This window comes from Hemitrygon akajei, chromosome 9 (genome assembly GCF_048418815.1).
Source record: "Hemitrygon akajei chromosome 9, sHemAka1.3, whole genome shotgun sequence".
Classification (NCBI taxonomy): Eukaryota; Metazoa; Chordata; class Chondrichthyes; order Myliobatiformes; family Dasyatidae; genus Hemitrygon; species Hemitrygon akajei.
The window spans coordinates 133,864,171-133,877,796 of record NC_133132.1 but is presented as its reverse complement, the minus strand read 5'-3'; the positions used below and the strand labels follow the sequence as shown (position 1 = coordinate 133,877,796).

The window sequence follows — 13,626 nt, the reverse complement described above, 5'->3', positions numbered from 1 at the left end:
ATCAAGTACAGGCCCAGAGACATCAAATGCTCCTGACATGTTAGTCACTTCATTTCCATGATCATTTACTTAAAACTTTCTCTGACCCCTCTGCAATGCCAGCACATCCCTTCTTAAATTTGGGGCCCAAAGCTACACACAGTACTCCAAACGTAGTTTCATCAATACCTTATAAAGCCTCAGCATTACATCCTTGCTCGTATATTCTCATCCTCTTGAAATGACTGCTAACATTACACTTGTCTTCATTACTATTGATTCAACCTTTAAGTTAACCTTTAGGAATATTGCCCCAGGACTCCCAGATCTCTCTGCAGTTCTAACTTCTGATTTCACTCCCTGTTTAGAAAATAGTCTACATGTTTCTTCCTTCTACCAAAGTGCATGACCATACACTTACCTACACTATATTCCATCTACGACTTATTTGCCCATTCTTGTAATCTGCCAAAATCCTTCTGCAGACTCCCTACTTCCACTACCTGCCCCTCTACCTATCTTTGTATCATCTGCAAACTTGGTCACAAAGCCATCAATTCTATCATCAAGATTATTTACATATCATGTGAAAAGTAGTGGTCCTAAAAAAATGACCGCTACGGAACACCACTAGTCGCTGGCAGCCAACTAGATAAGGCCCTCTTTATCCCCACTCTGCCATACAGCCAATCTTCTGTCCATGCTACTCCCTTTCCTGTAATAACAGGAGCTCTAAGAATCTGGTAGATTCTGAAAGGAGATGCAATGGAACCTGGGTGTCTTTAGAGTGCTGGCCACCGAATCCAAGTGTTCAGGTGCAGCATGCAGGTAGAAAGGCAAATTATGTTTGCAATTTTTTTTTTAAACTAGAGTATTTGACTGTAGCAGCAAGGGTTTCTTGCTGTACCTGTTTGAGGCCTCAATGAAATCCCACACAGAGCAGGCGGAGTTTTGCTTTCCTTATCTAAGGAAGGATGTTTTTGCCAAGCAAAGAGTACGAAGAACAGAATTCCACAGGTTCACCAAACTCGGCGTGAAAAAAATTTTCTTGATCTTATGACAGACCCTTTATCTGAGGTTTTAACCCGTGGTTCTGGACTTTACAGTCATGAGGAATAAACCCTGTTTCTTGTGTACCTAGTTCTGTTAATATTTTATAGTTTTCTTTTGTGAAGTTCCCTTTCACCCCTCTGTACTTCAGCACATTTCAAGCTCCCTGACCCATGCTCTCTTATATGAGTTTGCATTCTGAGGAATCACATATTAGATCTTTAATATTCTCAACATTTCTGAATCTACTATCTGTTCATGTTGGGTGTTCCAAGCCAATACCACCCATTCAGTGAAAAAAGTCATCACCCATTTAATCCTTCTGTCAATTATTTTAAACCCCTTAGTTTTTCAACATTATCTAAGAGAAACAGATCTGTTTATTTAATCAATCCAAGCTCCCGATCACCTCCTCCCAGCAATGGGCTAACCACAATCAAAATTAGTATCAGGTTTATCATCAATGGCATACATTCAGTAGCCACTTGATTAGGAAACACGAGGAAATCTGCAGATGCTGGAAATTCAAACAATAACACACACAAAATGCTGGTGGAACACACAGGCCAGGCAGATATAGGGAGAAGCGCTGTCGACGTTTCGGGCCGAGACCCTTCATCAGGACTAACTGAAAGGAAAGATAGTAAGAGATTTGAAAGTAGTGGGGGGGGGGGGGGGGGAGGGGGAAATGCGAAATGATAGGAGAAGACCGGAGGGGGTGGGATGAAGCTAAGAGCTGGAAAGGTGATTGGTGAAAGTGATAGAGAGCTGGAGAAGGGAAAGGATCATGGGACGGGAGACTCAGGAGAAAGAAAGGGGGGAGGGAAGCACCAGAGGGAGATGGAGCTCAGGCAAACAACTAAATATAAAATAAACAACTAAAGCTCTAACTTCAGTTAATGCCCCTCCTCCCCTTCTTACCCCATCCCTGACATATTTAGTTGTTTGCCTGTTCTCCATCTCCCTCTGGTGCTCCCCCCCCTCTTCTTTCTCCTGAGTCTCCCATCCCATGATCCTTTCCCTTCTCCAGCTCTCTATCACTTTCGCCAATCACCTTTCCAGCTCTTAGCTTCATCCCACCCCCTCCGGTCTTCTCCTATCATTTTGCATTTCCCCCTCCCCCCACTACTTTCAAATCTCTTACTATCTTTCCTTTCGGTTAGTCCTGACGAAGGGTCTCGGCCCGAAACGTCGACAGCGCTTCTCCCTATAGATGCTGCCTGGCCTGCTGTGTTCCACCAGCATTTTGTGTGTGTTGCCACTTGATTAGGTACAGGTTTCCCCCGCTATCCAAAAGTAGAGTGTTCCTATGAAACTGTTCGTAAGCCGAAACGTTGTAAAGCGAAGAAGAAATTACTATTAATTTATATGGGAAAAATTTCTGAGCGTTAACAAACCCAAAAAATAACCTACCAAATAGTACACAAAACCTAAAATAACACTAACATATAGTAAAAGCAGGAATGATATGATAAATACACAGCCTATATAAAGTAGAAATAATGTATGTACAATGTAGTTTCACTTACCAGAATCCGGAAGATTGAGCCAAAACCGATTTGTAGAGAGAGAGAAAAAAAAAAATCGGCACGTACACACATGCGCACATACCTGCCCGCGTAAGGCTTCAAAGTCATGGTAGTCTTTCTCGGGGTAAACACAAGTTTAAAGTGGGTGTCTTTTATCGTAAAAGTGAAAATCCTCTTTCGGTTAGCGAAAACAGGTACTAATGTAAGTCTTTTGTAAAAGTGAAGTTGCGAAAGTGAACGTTCAGAAAGCAGGGGACACCTGTACCTCCTGTACAAATGGTTACAGAGTGTCTGTTCGTTGTCTTTTACTGCTGTAGACCAAACACTTCAAGGCTCGATGTGTGATGCATTCAGAGATGCTCTTTTGAACACCACTGTTGTAACGTGTGGTTATTTGAGTTCCTGTTGCCTTGCTGTCAATTTGAACCAGTCTGGCCATTCCCCTCTGACCTCTCCCACCAACAAAGCGTTTTCACCCACAGAACTGCTGCTCACCAGATGATTTTTTAAAATTTTACACATTCTCTGTAAACTCTTGAGACTATTGTGTGTGAACTTCCAGATCAGCAGTTTCTGAGATACTCAAGCCACCCTGTCTGGTACTAACAATCATTCCACAGTCACTTAGATCACATTTCTTCCTGATTCTGATGTTTGGTCTGAACAACAACTGAGCCACTCAACCACGTCTGCATGCTTTTATGCATTGAGCTGCTGCCACATAGATGGCTGATTAGATTTTGAATTAATTAGTAGCTGCACTGGTGTACCTAATAAAGTGGCCATTGAATGTGTCACTTTGCAACAGCAGTGCATGGAAAACTAGAAATTACAATAAAGATAAAACCAATCATGTAAAAGGCGCAAAACGGCCGTTCACAAATCTGATGGCAGAGAGGAAGAAGTATTTAATGTAGGTCTACTAGTTCCTGTACCCCCTTCTCTCTGGCAGAAACGTAAAGAGGGCATGACCCTGACGGTGAGGGTCTTTAATGACAGTGCAATCTTCCCAAGGCTCCAACTCTTGAAGATGTCATCGATGATGGGTAGGCTTTTGCCTATGATAGAACTGGCTGAGCCTTCAACCCTGTACAGCCTTTTGCGATCCCTGTGCATTGGAGCCTCCATTGCAGACAGTGATGCAACCAGTCAGATAGTTCTCCACTGTACATCTGTCGAAATTTGCAGGAATCTTTGATGGCATACCCATTCTCCTCTAACCCCTGATGAAGTAGAGCCTCTGGTGTGCTTTCTTCGTGACTGCATCAACCTGCTGCATCCAAGATGGATCCTCTGAGATGCTGACACCCAGGTACATGGAGCTGCTCACTATCCACCACTGATCCTTCAGCCAAGACTAGTGTGTGTTCTCCACACTTGCCCCTCTTCAGTCCACAGTCAATTCCTTGGTCTTGTTGACAATGAGTACGAGGTTGGTTTGTGACACCACTCAATCAGCTGATCCATCACATTCCTGTATACCCCTCATCGTTATCTGAGATTCTGCAAGAACAGTGGTGTCATTGGTGAATTTATATATGGTGTTTGAGATGTACCTAGCCACACAGTCATGAGCGTAGAGAGAGTAGATCAGCGGGCTAAGCACACATCCTTGAGATGTGCTTGTGCTGATCGTTAGCACAAAGGAGATTCAGACTGAATGCCTGAAAAGGAAATTGATATCCTGAAGTTGATGAGTACTGAGAGGACAATGGTGTTGAATGCCACGCTATGAACGATAAACAGCAGCTTGATGTGGGTTTTGCTACTCTCTAGGTGTTCCAAAGTTGAATGGAGAGCCAGTGACGGCTGCATCTGCTGTAGACCTGTAGTGTTAGGCAAAACACATCAGGTCCAGCTATTAGGCCATGACCAGCATCTCGAAGTACTTAGTAGATGTGAATGCTACCAGGGGATAGTCTAAATCAGGGTTTCTCAGCAGGGGTTCCACAGAACCCTAGAGTTCTGTGAGAGGTTGCTAGTAATTCTGTGAGAGATCGGATTGAAAAAAAAACCATTGTTTTTTTGAACTTCGCTCAACATGCAATGCGAGTGCTCGCAGTGATGGGCAGTGACTGAGCAATCCCGCAGAGGTCTCTCAGCCCAGTATGGCATATGTTATTTACCTCTTATTACCTCATCTTATTTACCCCTTGATCATGACCCCACTAAGGAGCACCAGGCCATTGTCTCCTATACCATCACCAACCTTATCAGCTCTGGGGATCTCCCATCCACTGCCACCAACCTCATAGTTCCCACACCCCGCACTTCCCGTTTCTACCTCCTACCCAAGATCCACAAACCTGCCTGTCCAGGTAGACCCATTGTCTCAGCTTGCTCCTGCCCCACTGAACTCATTTCTGCATACCTTGACACTGTCTTATCCCCCCTTGTTCAATCTCTTCCCACCTATGCTCGTGACACTTCTCATGCTTTGAATTTTTTCAATGATTTTAAGTTCCCTGGCCCCCACTGTCTTATTTTCACCATGGACGTCCAGTCCTTATATACCTCCATCCCCCACCGAGATGGTCTCAAAGCTCTTCGCTTTTTTTTGGATTCCAGACCTAACCAATTCCCCTCTACCACCACTCTCCTCCGTCTAGCGGACAGAATTAGTTCTTACTCTCAATCATTTCTCCTTTGGCTCCTCCCACTTCCTCCAAACCAAGGGTGTAGCCATGGGCACCCGTATGGGTCCCAGTTATGCTTGCCTTTTTGTTGGCTTTGTGGAACAGTCCATGTTCCAAGTCTATACCGGTATCCATCCCCCTCTTTTCCTTCGCTACATCGACGACTGCATTGGCGCAGCCTCCTGCACACATGCTGAGCTCGTTGACTTCATTAACTTTGCCTCCAACTTTCACCCTGCCCTCAAATTTACCTGGTCCATTTCCGACACCTCCCTCCCCTTTCTTGATCTTTCTGTCTCCATCTCTGGAGATGGCCTATCTACTGATATCTACTATAAGCCTACAGACTCTCACAGCTACCTGGATTATTCCTCCTCCAACCCTGTCTCTTGCAAAAAGGCTATCCCCTTCTCACAATTCCTCTGTCTCCACCACATCTGCTCTCAGGATGAGGCTTTTCATTCCAGGACGAAGGAGATGTCTTCTTTTTTTAAACAAAGGGGCTTCCCTTCGTCCACCATCAACTCTGCTCTCAAATGCATCTCTCCCATTTCCCGCACATCTGCCCTCACCCCATCCACCCGCCACCCCACTCGGGATAGGGTTCCTCTTGTCCTTACCTACCACCCCACCAGCCTCCAGGTCCAATGTATAATTCTCCGTAACTACCGCCACCTCCAACGGGATCCCACTACCAAACACATTTTTCCCTCCCCCCCCCTTTCTGCTTTCAGCAGGGATTGCTCCCTACGCGACTCCCTTGTCCACTCGTCCCCCCCATCCCTTCCCACCGATCTCCCTCCTGGCACTTATCCTTGTAAACAGAACAAGTGCTACACCTGCCCTTACACTTCCTCCCTCACCACCATTCAGGGCCCCAGACAGTCCTTCCAGGTGAGGCGACACTTCACCTGTGAGTCGGCTGGTGTGGTATACTGTGTCCGGTGCTCCCGGTGTGGCCTTTTATATATTGGTGAGACCCGACACAGACTGGGAGACCATTTCGCTGAACACCTACACTCGGTCCGCCAGAAAAAGCAGGATCTCCCAGTGGCCACACATTTTAATTCCACATCCCATTCCCATTCTGATATGTCTATCCATGGCCTCCTCTATTGTCAAAATGAATCCAAACTCAGGTTGGAGGAACAACACCTTATATACCGGCTGGGTAGCCTCCAACCTGATGGCATGAATATTGACTTCTCTAACTTCCGTTAATACCCCTCCTCCCCTTCTAACCCCATCGCTGACATATTTAGTTGTTAGTTTTATTTTCTCTCTCTCTGCCTATCACTCTGGCTGTTCTCCATCTCCCTCTGGTACTCCCCTCCCCCTTTCTCTCTCCCGAGGCCTCCCGTCCCAAGATCCTTTCCCTTCTCCAGCTCGGTATCACTTTCACAAATCACCTTTCCAGCTCTTAGCTTCATCCCACCCCCTCCGGTCTTCTCCTATCATTTTGCATTTCCCCCTCCCCCCCACTACTTTCAAATCTCTTACTATCTTTCCTTTCGGTTAGTCCTGACGAAGGGTCTCGGCCCGAAACGTCGACAGCGCTTTTCCTTATAGATGCTGCCTGTCCTGCTGCGTTCCACCAGCATTTTGTGTGTGTTGTTGATGGCATATGTTTATTTGGTCGAGCCCATTCTCAGTTTTTGCCACAAGATAGGGGAGGCCATTGATAATTGGTGAGTGCTATATTGCACGGAGGGTGGTAAGGTGATAACTGGTGGGAACTGTATTGCACGGAGGGTGGTAAGGTGATAACTGGTGGGAACTGTATTGCACGGAGGGTGGTAAGGTGATAATTGGTGGGAACTGTATTGCACGGAGGGTGGTAAGGTGATAATTGGTGGGAACTGTATTGCACGGAGGGTGGTAAGGTGATAACTGGTGGGAACTGTATTGCACGGAGGGTGGTAAGGTGATAACTGGTGGGAACTGTATTGCACGGAGGGTGGTAAGGTGATAACTGGTGGGAACTGTATTGCACGGAGGGTGGTAAGGTGATAACTGGTGGGAACTGTATTGCACGGAGGGTGGTAAGGTGATAACTGGTGGGAACTGTATTGCACGGAGGGTGGTAAGGTGATAACTGGTGGGAACTGTATTGCACGGAGGGTGGTAAGGTGATAACTGGTGGGAACTGTATTGCACGGAGGGTGGTAAGGTGATAATTGGTGGGAACTGTATTGCACGGAGGTGGTAAGGTGATAATTGGTGGGAACTGTATTGCACGGAGGTGGTAAGGTGATAATTGGTGGGAACTGTATTGCACGGAGGGTGGTAAGGTGATAACTGGTGGGAACTGTATTGCACGGAGGTGGTAAGGTGATAATTGGTGGGAACTGTATTGCACGGAGGTGGTAAGGTGATAATTGGTGGGAACTGTATTGCACGGAGGTGGTAAGGTGATAACTGGTGGGAACTCTATTGCCTGGCCAGGAGGATGGTAAGTTGATAATTGGCGAGTGCTATATTGTCTGGCCGGGAGGGTGGTAAGTTGATAATTGGTGAGTGCTATATTGTCTGGTCGGGAGGATGGTAGGTTGATAATTGGTGGCCGGGAGGGTGGTAGGGTGTTCAGGAGCATGAGGTGTTTTCCAACCCAACTTGGGCTGTGACCTCAACTTCTCCCTCCCGAATTACCTCACTGAAATTCCCCTTGAGGGCTGCTGACTGGCTTATGGGAGCGAACAAACTACCAGTGTAGTAGAAAATTGGAGGGAACTTTTCATTCTTTGATCAGCTTGTAATGTAGAACCTGGCCAAAAGTCTACATAAAACCCACTAGATTACTTCAAATATACTGCACTTATTGAATTATCCTCATTATCTCACAATTTTCACTCAAGTTAATCTATCCAGAACAAATACATGCTGATATGAATCTATTGAATGTGCCATTGAGAAATCTCAAACATAGAATGAATTATAGAATCACCATCCTCAATGTACCTTGAAAGATTTCTTCTCAGTAGCTTGTGAATCTTTAGTTTCTTCAACAACAGGCAGTTGTATGCCATTGGAAAATGGAGGATGCCCATTCACTGGTTCCTTTAAAAGGAAATAAAAGGCAGATGTTAATTTTCTAACTGAAATAAGGATGCAAAGTAAATGAATTGTTTTTGCTTACAAAATCGTTAAGTGTGAGAATACAAATCATTTGAATTATGAAAATGTTGGCTTTAACTCAAGGAAGATTCCTTTAGATATCCCACTTTAAATAATATACAGGGGTTAAGAGCATATTAAACAAAGACTGCTCTTCTGCTTAAAGTGATTGTTCACTTATAATACATTGGTCCCCTTGATCAGGTAATCTCTTATGTACATAATACTGAATATTTTAATGCTAACTATCTGACTTTAATGCCAGTCAAAAATGATCAGACAACTAGAATGCAAAATGTATTTCATTAAATCAAATGCAAAAATCCATTTGACAAAATAAATATCTCAAATTCTTGGTATTGAAAAGAGTATTGTTAGGAGCACTCTATTTGAACTGATACATGTGATTCTGGTTTCTGGAATACCTCAGTAGATGGCTTAACAAGCATTAATATTGCATTATTTACAATCAAGTAATGCAATAACAATTAATTAAAGACTGATGCTCAAATGAATACTTTCATTAGCTTGAAATTTTTACTGTGCCATGCAATATTTCCTCGTAGCCCACAGTAGACAGGAATTAATATAAGCATAATCTTAAAATGGTTATGTTTAAACCTGAATTAACATCTGCCAATAGGATCACAGTTCTCTGCGCTGTTTTATCTTTTGCTTTGCACTTGTTGCAAACGGCTAATGGGAAATGCTTAGCTCAACTGTTTACTACGTAATCCTTACAAGACTAATCAAAATATTAGTGAAAAATTACTTGTAGAAAGTATCTTTCATCATTATTACTCACTGTACAACAATAGGATTTGTTTTACATTCCCCAAGATGTATGTAAAGCAAAAGTAAAGAACATAATTTGAAAGAAACAGAACTATGAGCTGTTAGCAATTTATACGCGTTTCAGTTGTGGATCTCTGACTGCATTTAAATCAGCAGAGCAATGCAGTGTCAAAATCTACCATCACCGTACCTCAACAATATACCAGCACAGCTCTGTCCTAACATTGAGACAAACACGAACCCAGAAAAGCCAATGGCACTTTTAAGAATAGACGAAGTTAATATTCCTAATGTCAGGTACTAGCATGCCTGGAAAGAGCTTCAAAAACAAAGATAATCAATGAGAGGTCAAGCAGGCAGCTAATAGTATACTCAAATTAGTCTCAATCAAATTGTTTCTACCATAATCAGCCCAGCAAAAGTGCATTGGTACATTCTTCTGACACGCAAACACCATCATATGTATGAAGGACTCCACATATACACTCAGTGGCCACTTTATTAAGTACAGGAGGTACATGTGTGTACATTTTGACCCAACTTCTCTATGAATAAAAAGACTATATGATATCTGAAAACTTCACAAATTTGAACAATTACTTAAAGCAACAGTAAAAGTTAATTATTTTTCAATCTGCTTTTATATTTCCATGTAAACTTCTTAATAAAAAGATGTATTTATACTTAATACCCCAAAATATGATTTGCAGGACAGTACACTACAGATTTATAGCTCTGTATGTCAAACAGCAACATCATATGTAACACACAAAAGCTGGAGGAACTCAGCAGATCAGGTGGCATCTATGGACTTTGAATCTCTGAAGGAAATGTACAGTCAATGTTTTAGATTCACAACTTTTCATTTGGACTAAAAAATAACAGGGGAGATAGCTAGTATAAAAGGCAGCATCCTGTTCACTTGCATCAAAAGTCTACCACTAGCATCATGTTCTTGCCCTGATTACCTCAAGGAACCAAACAGGCTAAAAAAAAATCATCTAAAATATCCATAGAGACTGCTATCTCTTCCCATTGTGATTCTTCAGTAATGCCAGAGAGAAAAAGTGTCAAGTACCTATTACAAAGTGCTTTCTGTCTACTTTCTGCAATATTCAGGAAACAACTATTGTAGTTTTATCTTTGTTCCTTATCATATTGTAGTACTATACTCAATAAGCAACATCTTCCTAAGCACTAGAGTGTTTACATACACATTGCTGCTCCGCGGACTGTTTCCTTGATTCACACACAGACACAAAGGATATAAGGTTAGATTGGAAGTACACTGCTCAGGAAATTATTTTTCCACAGGGTTCAAAATCTGCAATGACATTAAGAATGTCAATGATTCTATCCGTCTTCTTGATATGGTCCATTATTATAAATATTACATTACATGGATGTACAGGTGGCCCTCGTTTTCCGAACGTTCACTTTATGACACTTTGCTGTTACGAAAGACCTACATTAGTACTGTTTTCGCTAACAGAAGAGTGTTCTCACTGTTACGAAAAAAGGCAGCGCGCACCCCGAGCAGCCAAGTGCCTCCCCCGGAACTGCATTCTAGCCAGCATTGCTTAAACACGTGCCTGTGAGCATCTGTGCTTCATGTCAATTTATTTTGTGCATCCATTAGCAAGACGAGTTCTAAGGTATCGGAAAGGCCCAAAAGAGATTGTAAGGGTGTTACACTTAGCATAAAACTAGACATAATTAAGCGTTTCGATCGTGGTGAACGAAGTAAGGACATTGTCTGCGCGTTGAACCACTTGCACTATTTATACGCAGAGAGAAAGAATCTTGAAAGCTGCTGATGTTACTGTTGGTTCTGCTCGTAGCAAAGTGATCTCTCTTAGTTGGCATCCAATAATGGATAAAATGGGAAGTCTATTGCTTGAGTGGATTGATGGGCATACAAAGCGTGGTGTTCCGTTAAGTTATCTTATACTTGAGAAATCAGTCAGTCTTTTTAATAAGCTGAAACAGTAAGCACTGGATGATGGCGATGAAAGTGTTGCAAAAGTGGAATTTAAAGGTAGTCATGGGTGGTTTGATCGGTTTCTGAGGCGAGGGCAGCTTCATAGCTTAAAGTTTACTGCAGAGAGTGCTTCGGCTGATACTGAAGCTGCCAAAAAGTTCCCAGCAGAAATGAAGAAAGTAATTACAGAAGGTGGTTATTCATATAAACAAGTGTTCAACTGTGATGAAACTGCAACTTATTGGAAAAAATTGCCGAGCACCCCAACCTCCGACGACTCAGCCTAACACACCATCATCAGTGTGTTCGCTGTCTTCCCAATTCCAGTAAGTGAAACTACACTGTACATACATTATTTCTACTTTATATAGGCTGTGTATTTATATCATTTCTGCTTTTACTATATGTTACTATTATTTTAGGTTTTATGTGTTATTTGGCATGATTTTGTAGGTTATTTTTTGGGTCTGGGAACGCTCACAAATTTTTCCCATAAAAATAACTTATTCACTTTATGATATTCCAGCTTACGAACTGTTTCATAGGAACACTCTACCTTCGGATAGCGGGGGAAACCCGTAATCAAATGAAATATGTGCTCTTAAACGACATATATGGGTTTTATTTAATGTAAAGCATATGCTTTGCAAGACAAATATGTTGTGACAACAATAGTTAGGGGAATTCTGCATGACTTTTAGTCCATTTTGAATGAGTAATGGAGAAACCACCAGCGTCAAGCAAACATTGTAACAGATGTTCTATGGACACAAATCTATCAGCTTGTTTTCTCTAAAAATCAATGTGTAATTGATTGTAAAATGTTAATCAGGAAAGGACAGGCTGTATTTTGATGCTCAACTCAAACTAAATTACGCAATTAATTGTTTGCAATAGCACAGCTATTTAGATGAAAGATGTTCCACGTTTTACCCTCTGCCTTTCCTAAATTTGCTGATCTACAGCAGAAAGGAGATGGGTCAGAGTCTCTCATCCATCTGTCATGGGCCTCGTTGACTCTGCTGAACACCCAACAGATGTCAACAGTCTGTCATTCGGTGAATGCTGCACCACGTTGGTCTCATAAGAGAACATGTTAGGTCACATTTCCAGCATCCAACTCATTCATTATTCCACCATTAATGGAAAACCCCACAAAAACCTGTAACTGACCTGAACCTTCATTATTATTGAGGGGAAGTTTCCTCATTATTAGCTCCACCACTGCTCATTTTACCAACACATTTTGTTAACCTGCATTATGAATTGAATGCTACTCTACAGAAGTAAACACAATAGTTTATTTAGACCTTACCCAGATGACTCAAGTATAATCAAATATTTTAACATGGGATCTAAATACAATTGTGTTTCAGCAGTTTTAGTGGCAACGTTAATCTGTTTGATCTCTCATGGGAGCTGACAATCTGTTTGTGTTGAACATGCCAAATGTATATTTCTGTGTACAATGCTTTTAAATCTGCAGACTTAAGATCCCCAGATAATATTAGAGCATAATTAATTCCACAAACAGAAACAAGGCTAACTCAGTGGTGATGACAAAGGCCAAGTACATCTATTTTCGCCAGTAAAACCACATTTGCTATTGACGGCATGAGCATTAGGCAATGAGGCGAGCTGTGTGAGAGGTGAGACACTCTACCATCACTTCAGTCAGAATCAATGAACCACCAAGTGTGCACTTCCCAGATAAGTAACCAGGCAAAAATGCAAGTCTCTTCTTTACCTACGTATATAAGCTGATGTTACTCATACACAGCACTGCCAGTGGCTGTGTCATTTAACCCAAGTGCTCCAGTTTCCTCCTGCATACTAAAAGTACGGTGGTTGCCATGTTCTTTTCTTATAGAGGTGCTAGACACACAGAGGTTCTTTGGAAGTTCACTGTTTTTGTATAAAGAAATATAAATTTCCATTTTAGAACCAGAAAGAAAGTATTTTTTTCCATTCCGGGGAAGTGATTGAGCTGTGAACGTCAGAATAAAGCATGAGGAAACATCTGGTTTCCTCTTATTTTATTTTTCAAATGTGCAAATTACAGACAAGTTTCCAATGATAGCAGGTCTTGTAGTAAGTGCATTCTCTACCTTTCATTATTCCACTGCTACCCAACATGCACCCCCCCCCCCCCCCCACCACTCAACTGTTGTACATGATTCAAGGCATCAATACAGTGTTTCCCATTACTCTTACTGGGAGAAAAATAAACTGTGCTTGTAGAAGAGTTAGCAAAGGAACTTCTGTGGATGACAGAGTCTGGGTGAAAAACTGGACGGATCTTGCTGGAAAGCACTCAGCAAGTCCCATAGCATCAGAGGAAAGAGAAACTAAGTTGATGTTCCAGGTTGATGATCCTTTGATAGAAAGTATTCCCCCATCCCCAAATTGGATAATCTCCTTGAAGTAAACTCCTAAGCAATAGGACACACCAAGAAGGGAAAGGGAGTGGAAGCAAGGCTTACTTTACTTGTGTAGTTGTCCTAGGAATATACAATCCATTGATTTATGATGGATTTGAAAA

The 13,626-nt window shown here is 42.3% G+C and overlaps 1 protein-coding gene across 1 annotated transcript in view; it reads right to left on the bottom strand.

Annotated features, from left to right (window-relative positions):
- The window catches only part of LOC140733546 (uncharacterized), an 85,357-nt gene that overhangs the window by 53,650 nt on the left and 18,081 nt on the right, over window positions 1–13,626 (bottom strand). The window contains exon 2 of the mRNA XM_073057009.1: window positions 8,153–8,251. Coding sequence (XP_072913110.1) covers window positions 8,153–8,251 — 99 coding nt within the window. The remainder of the gene's footprint in view (window positions 1–8,152; window positions 8,252–13,626) is intronic.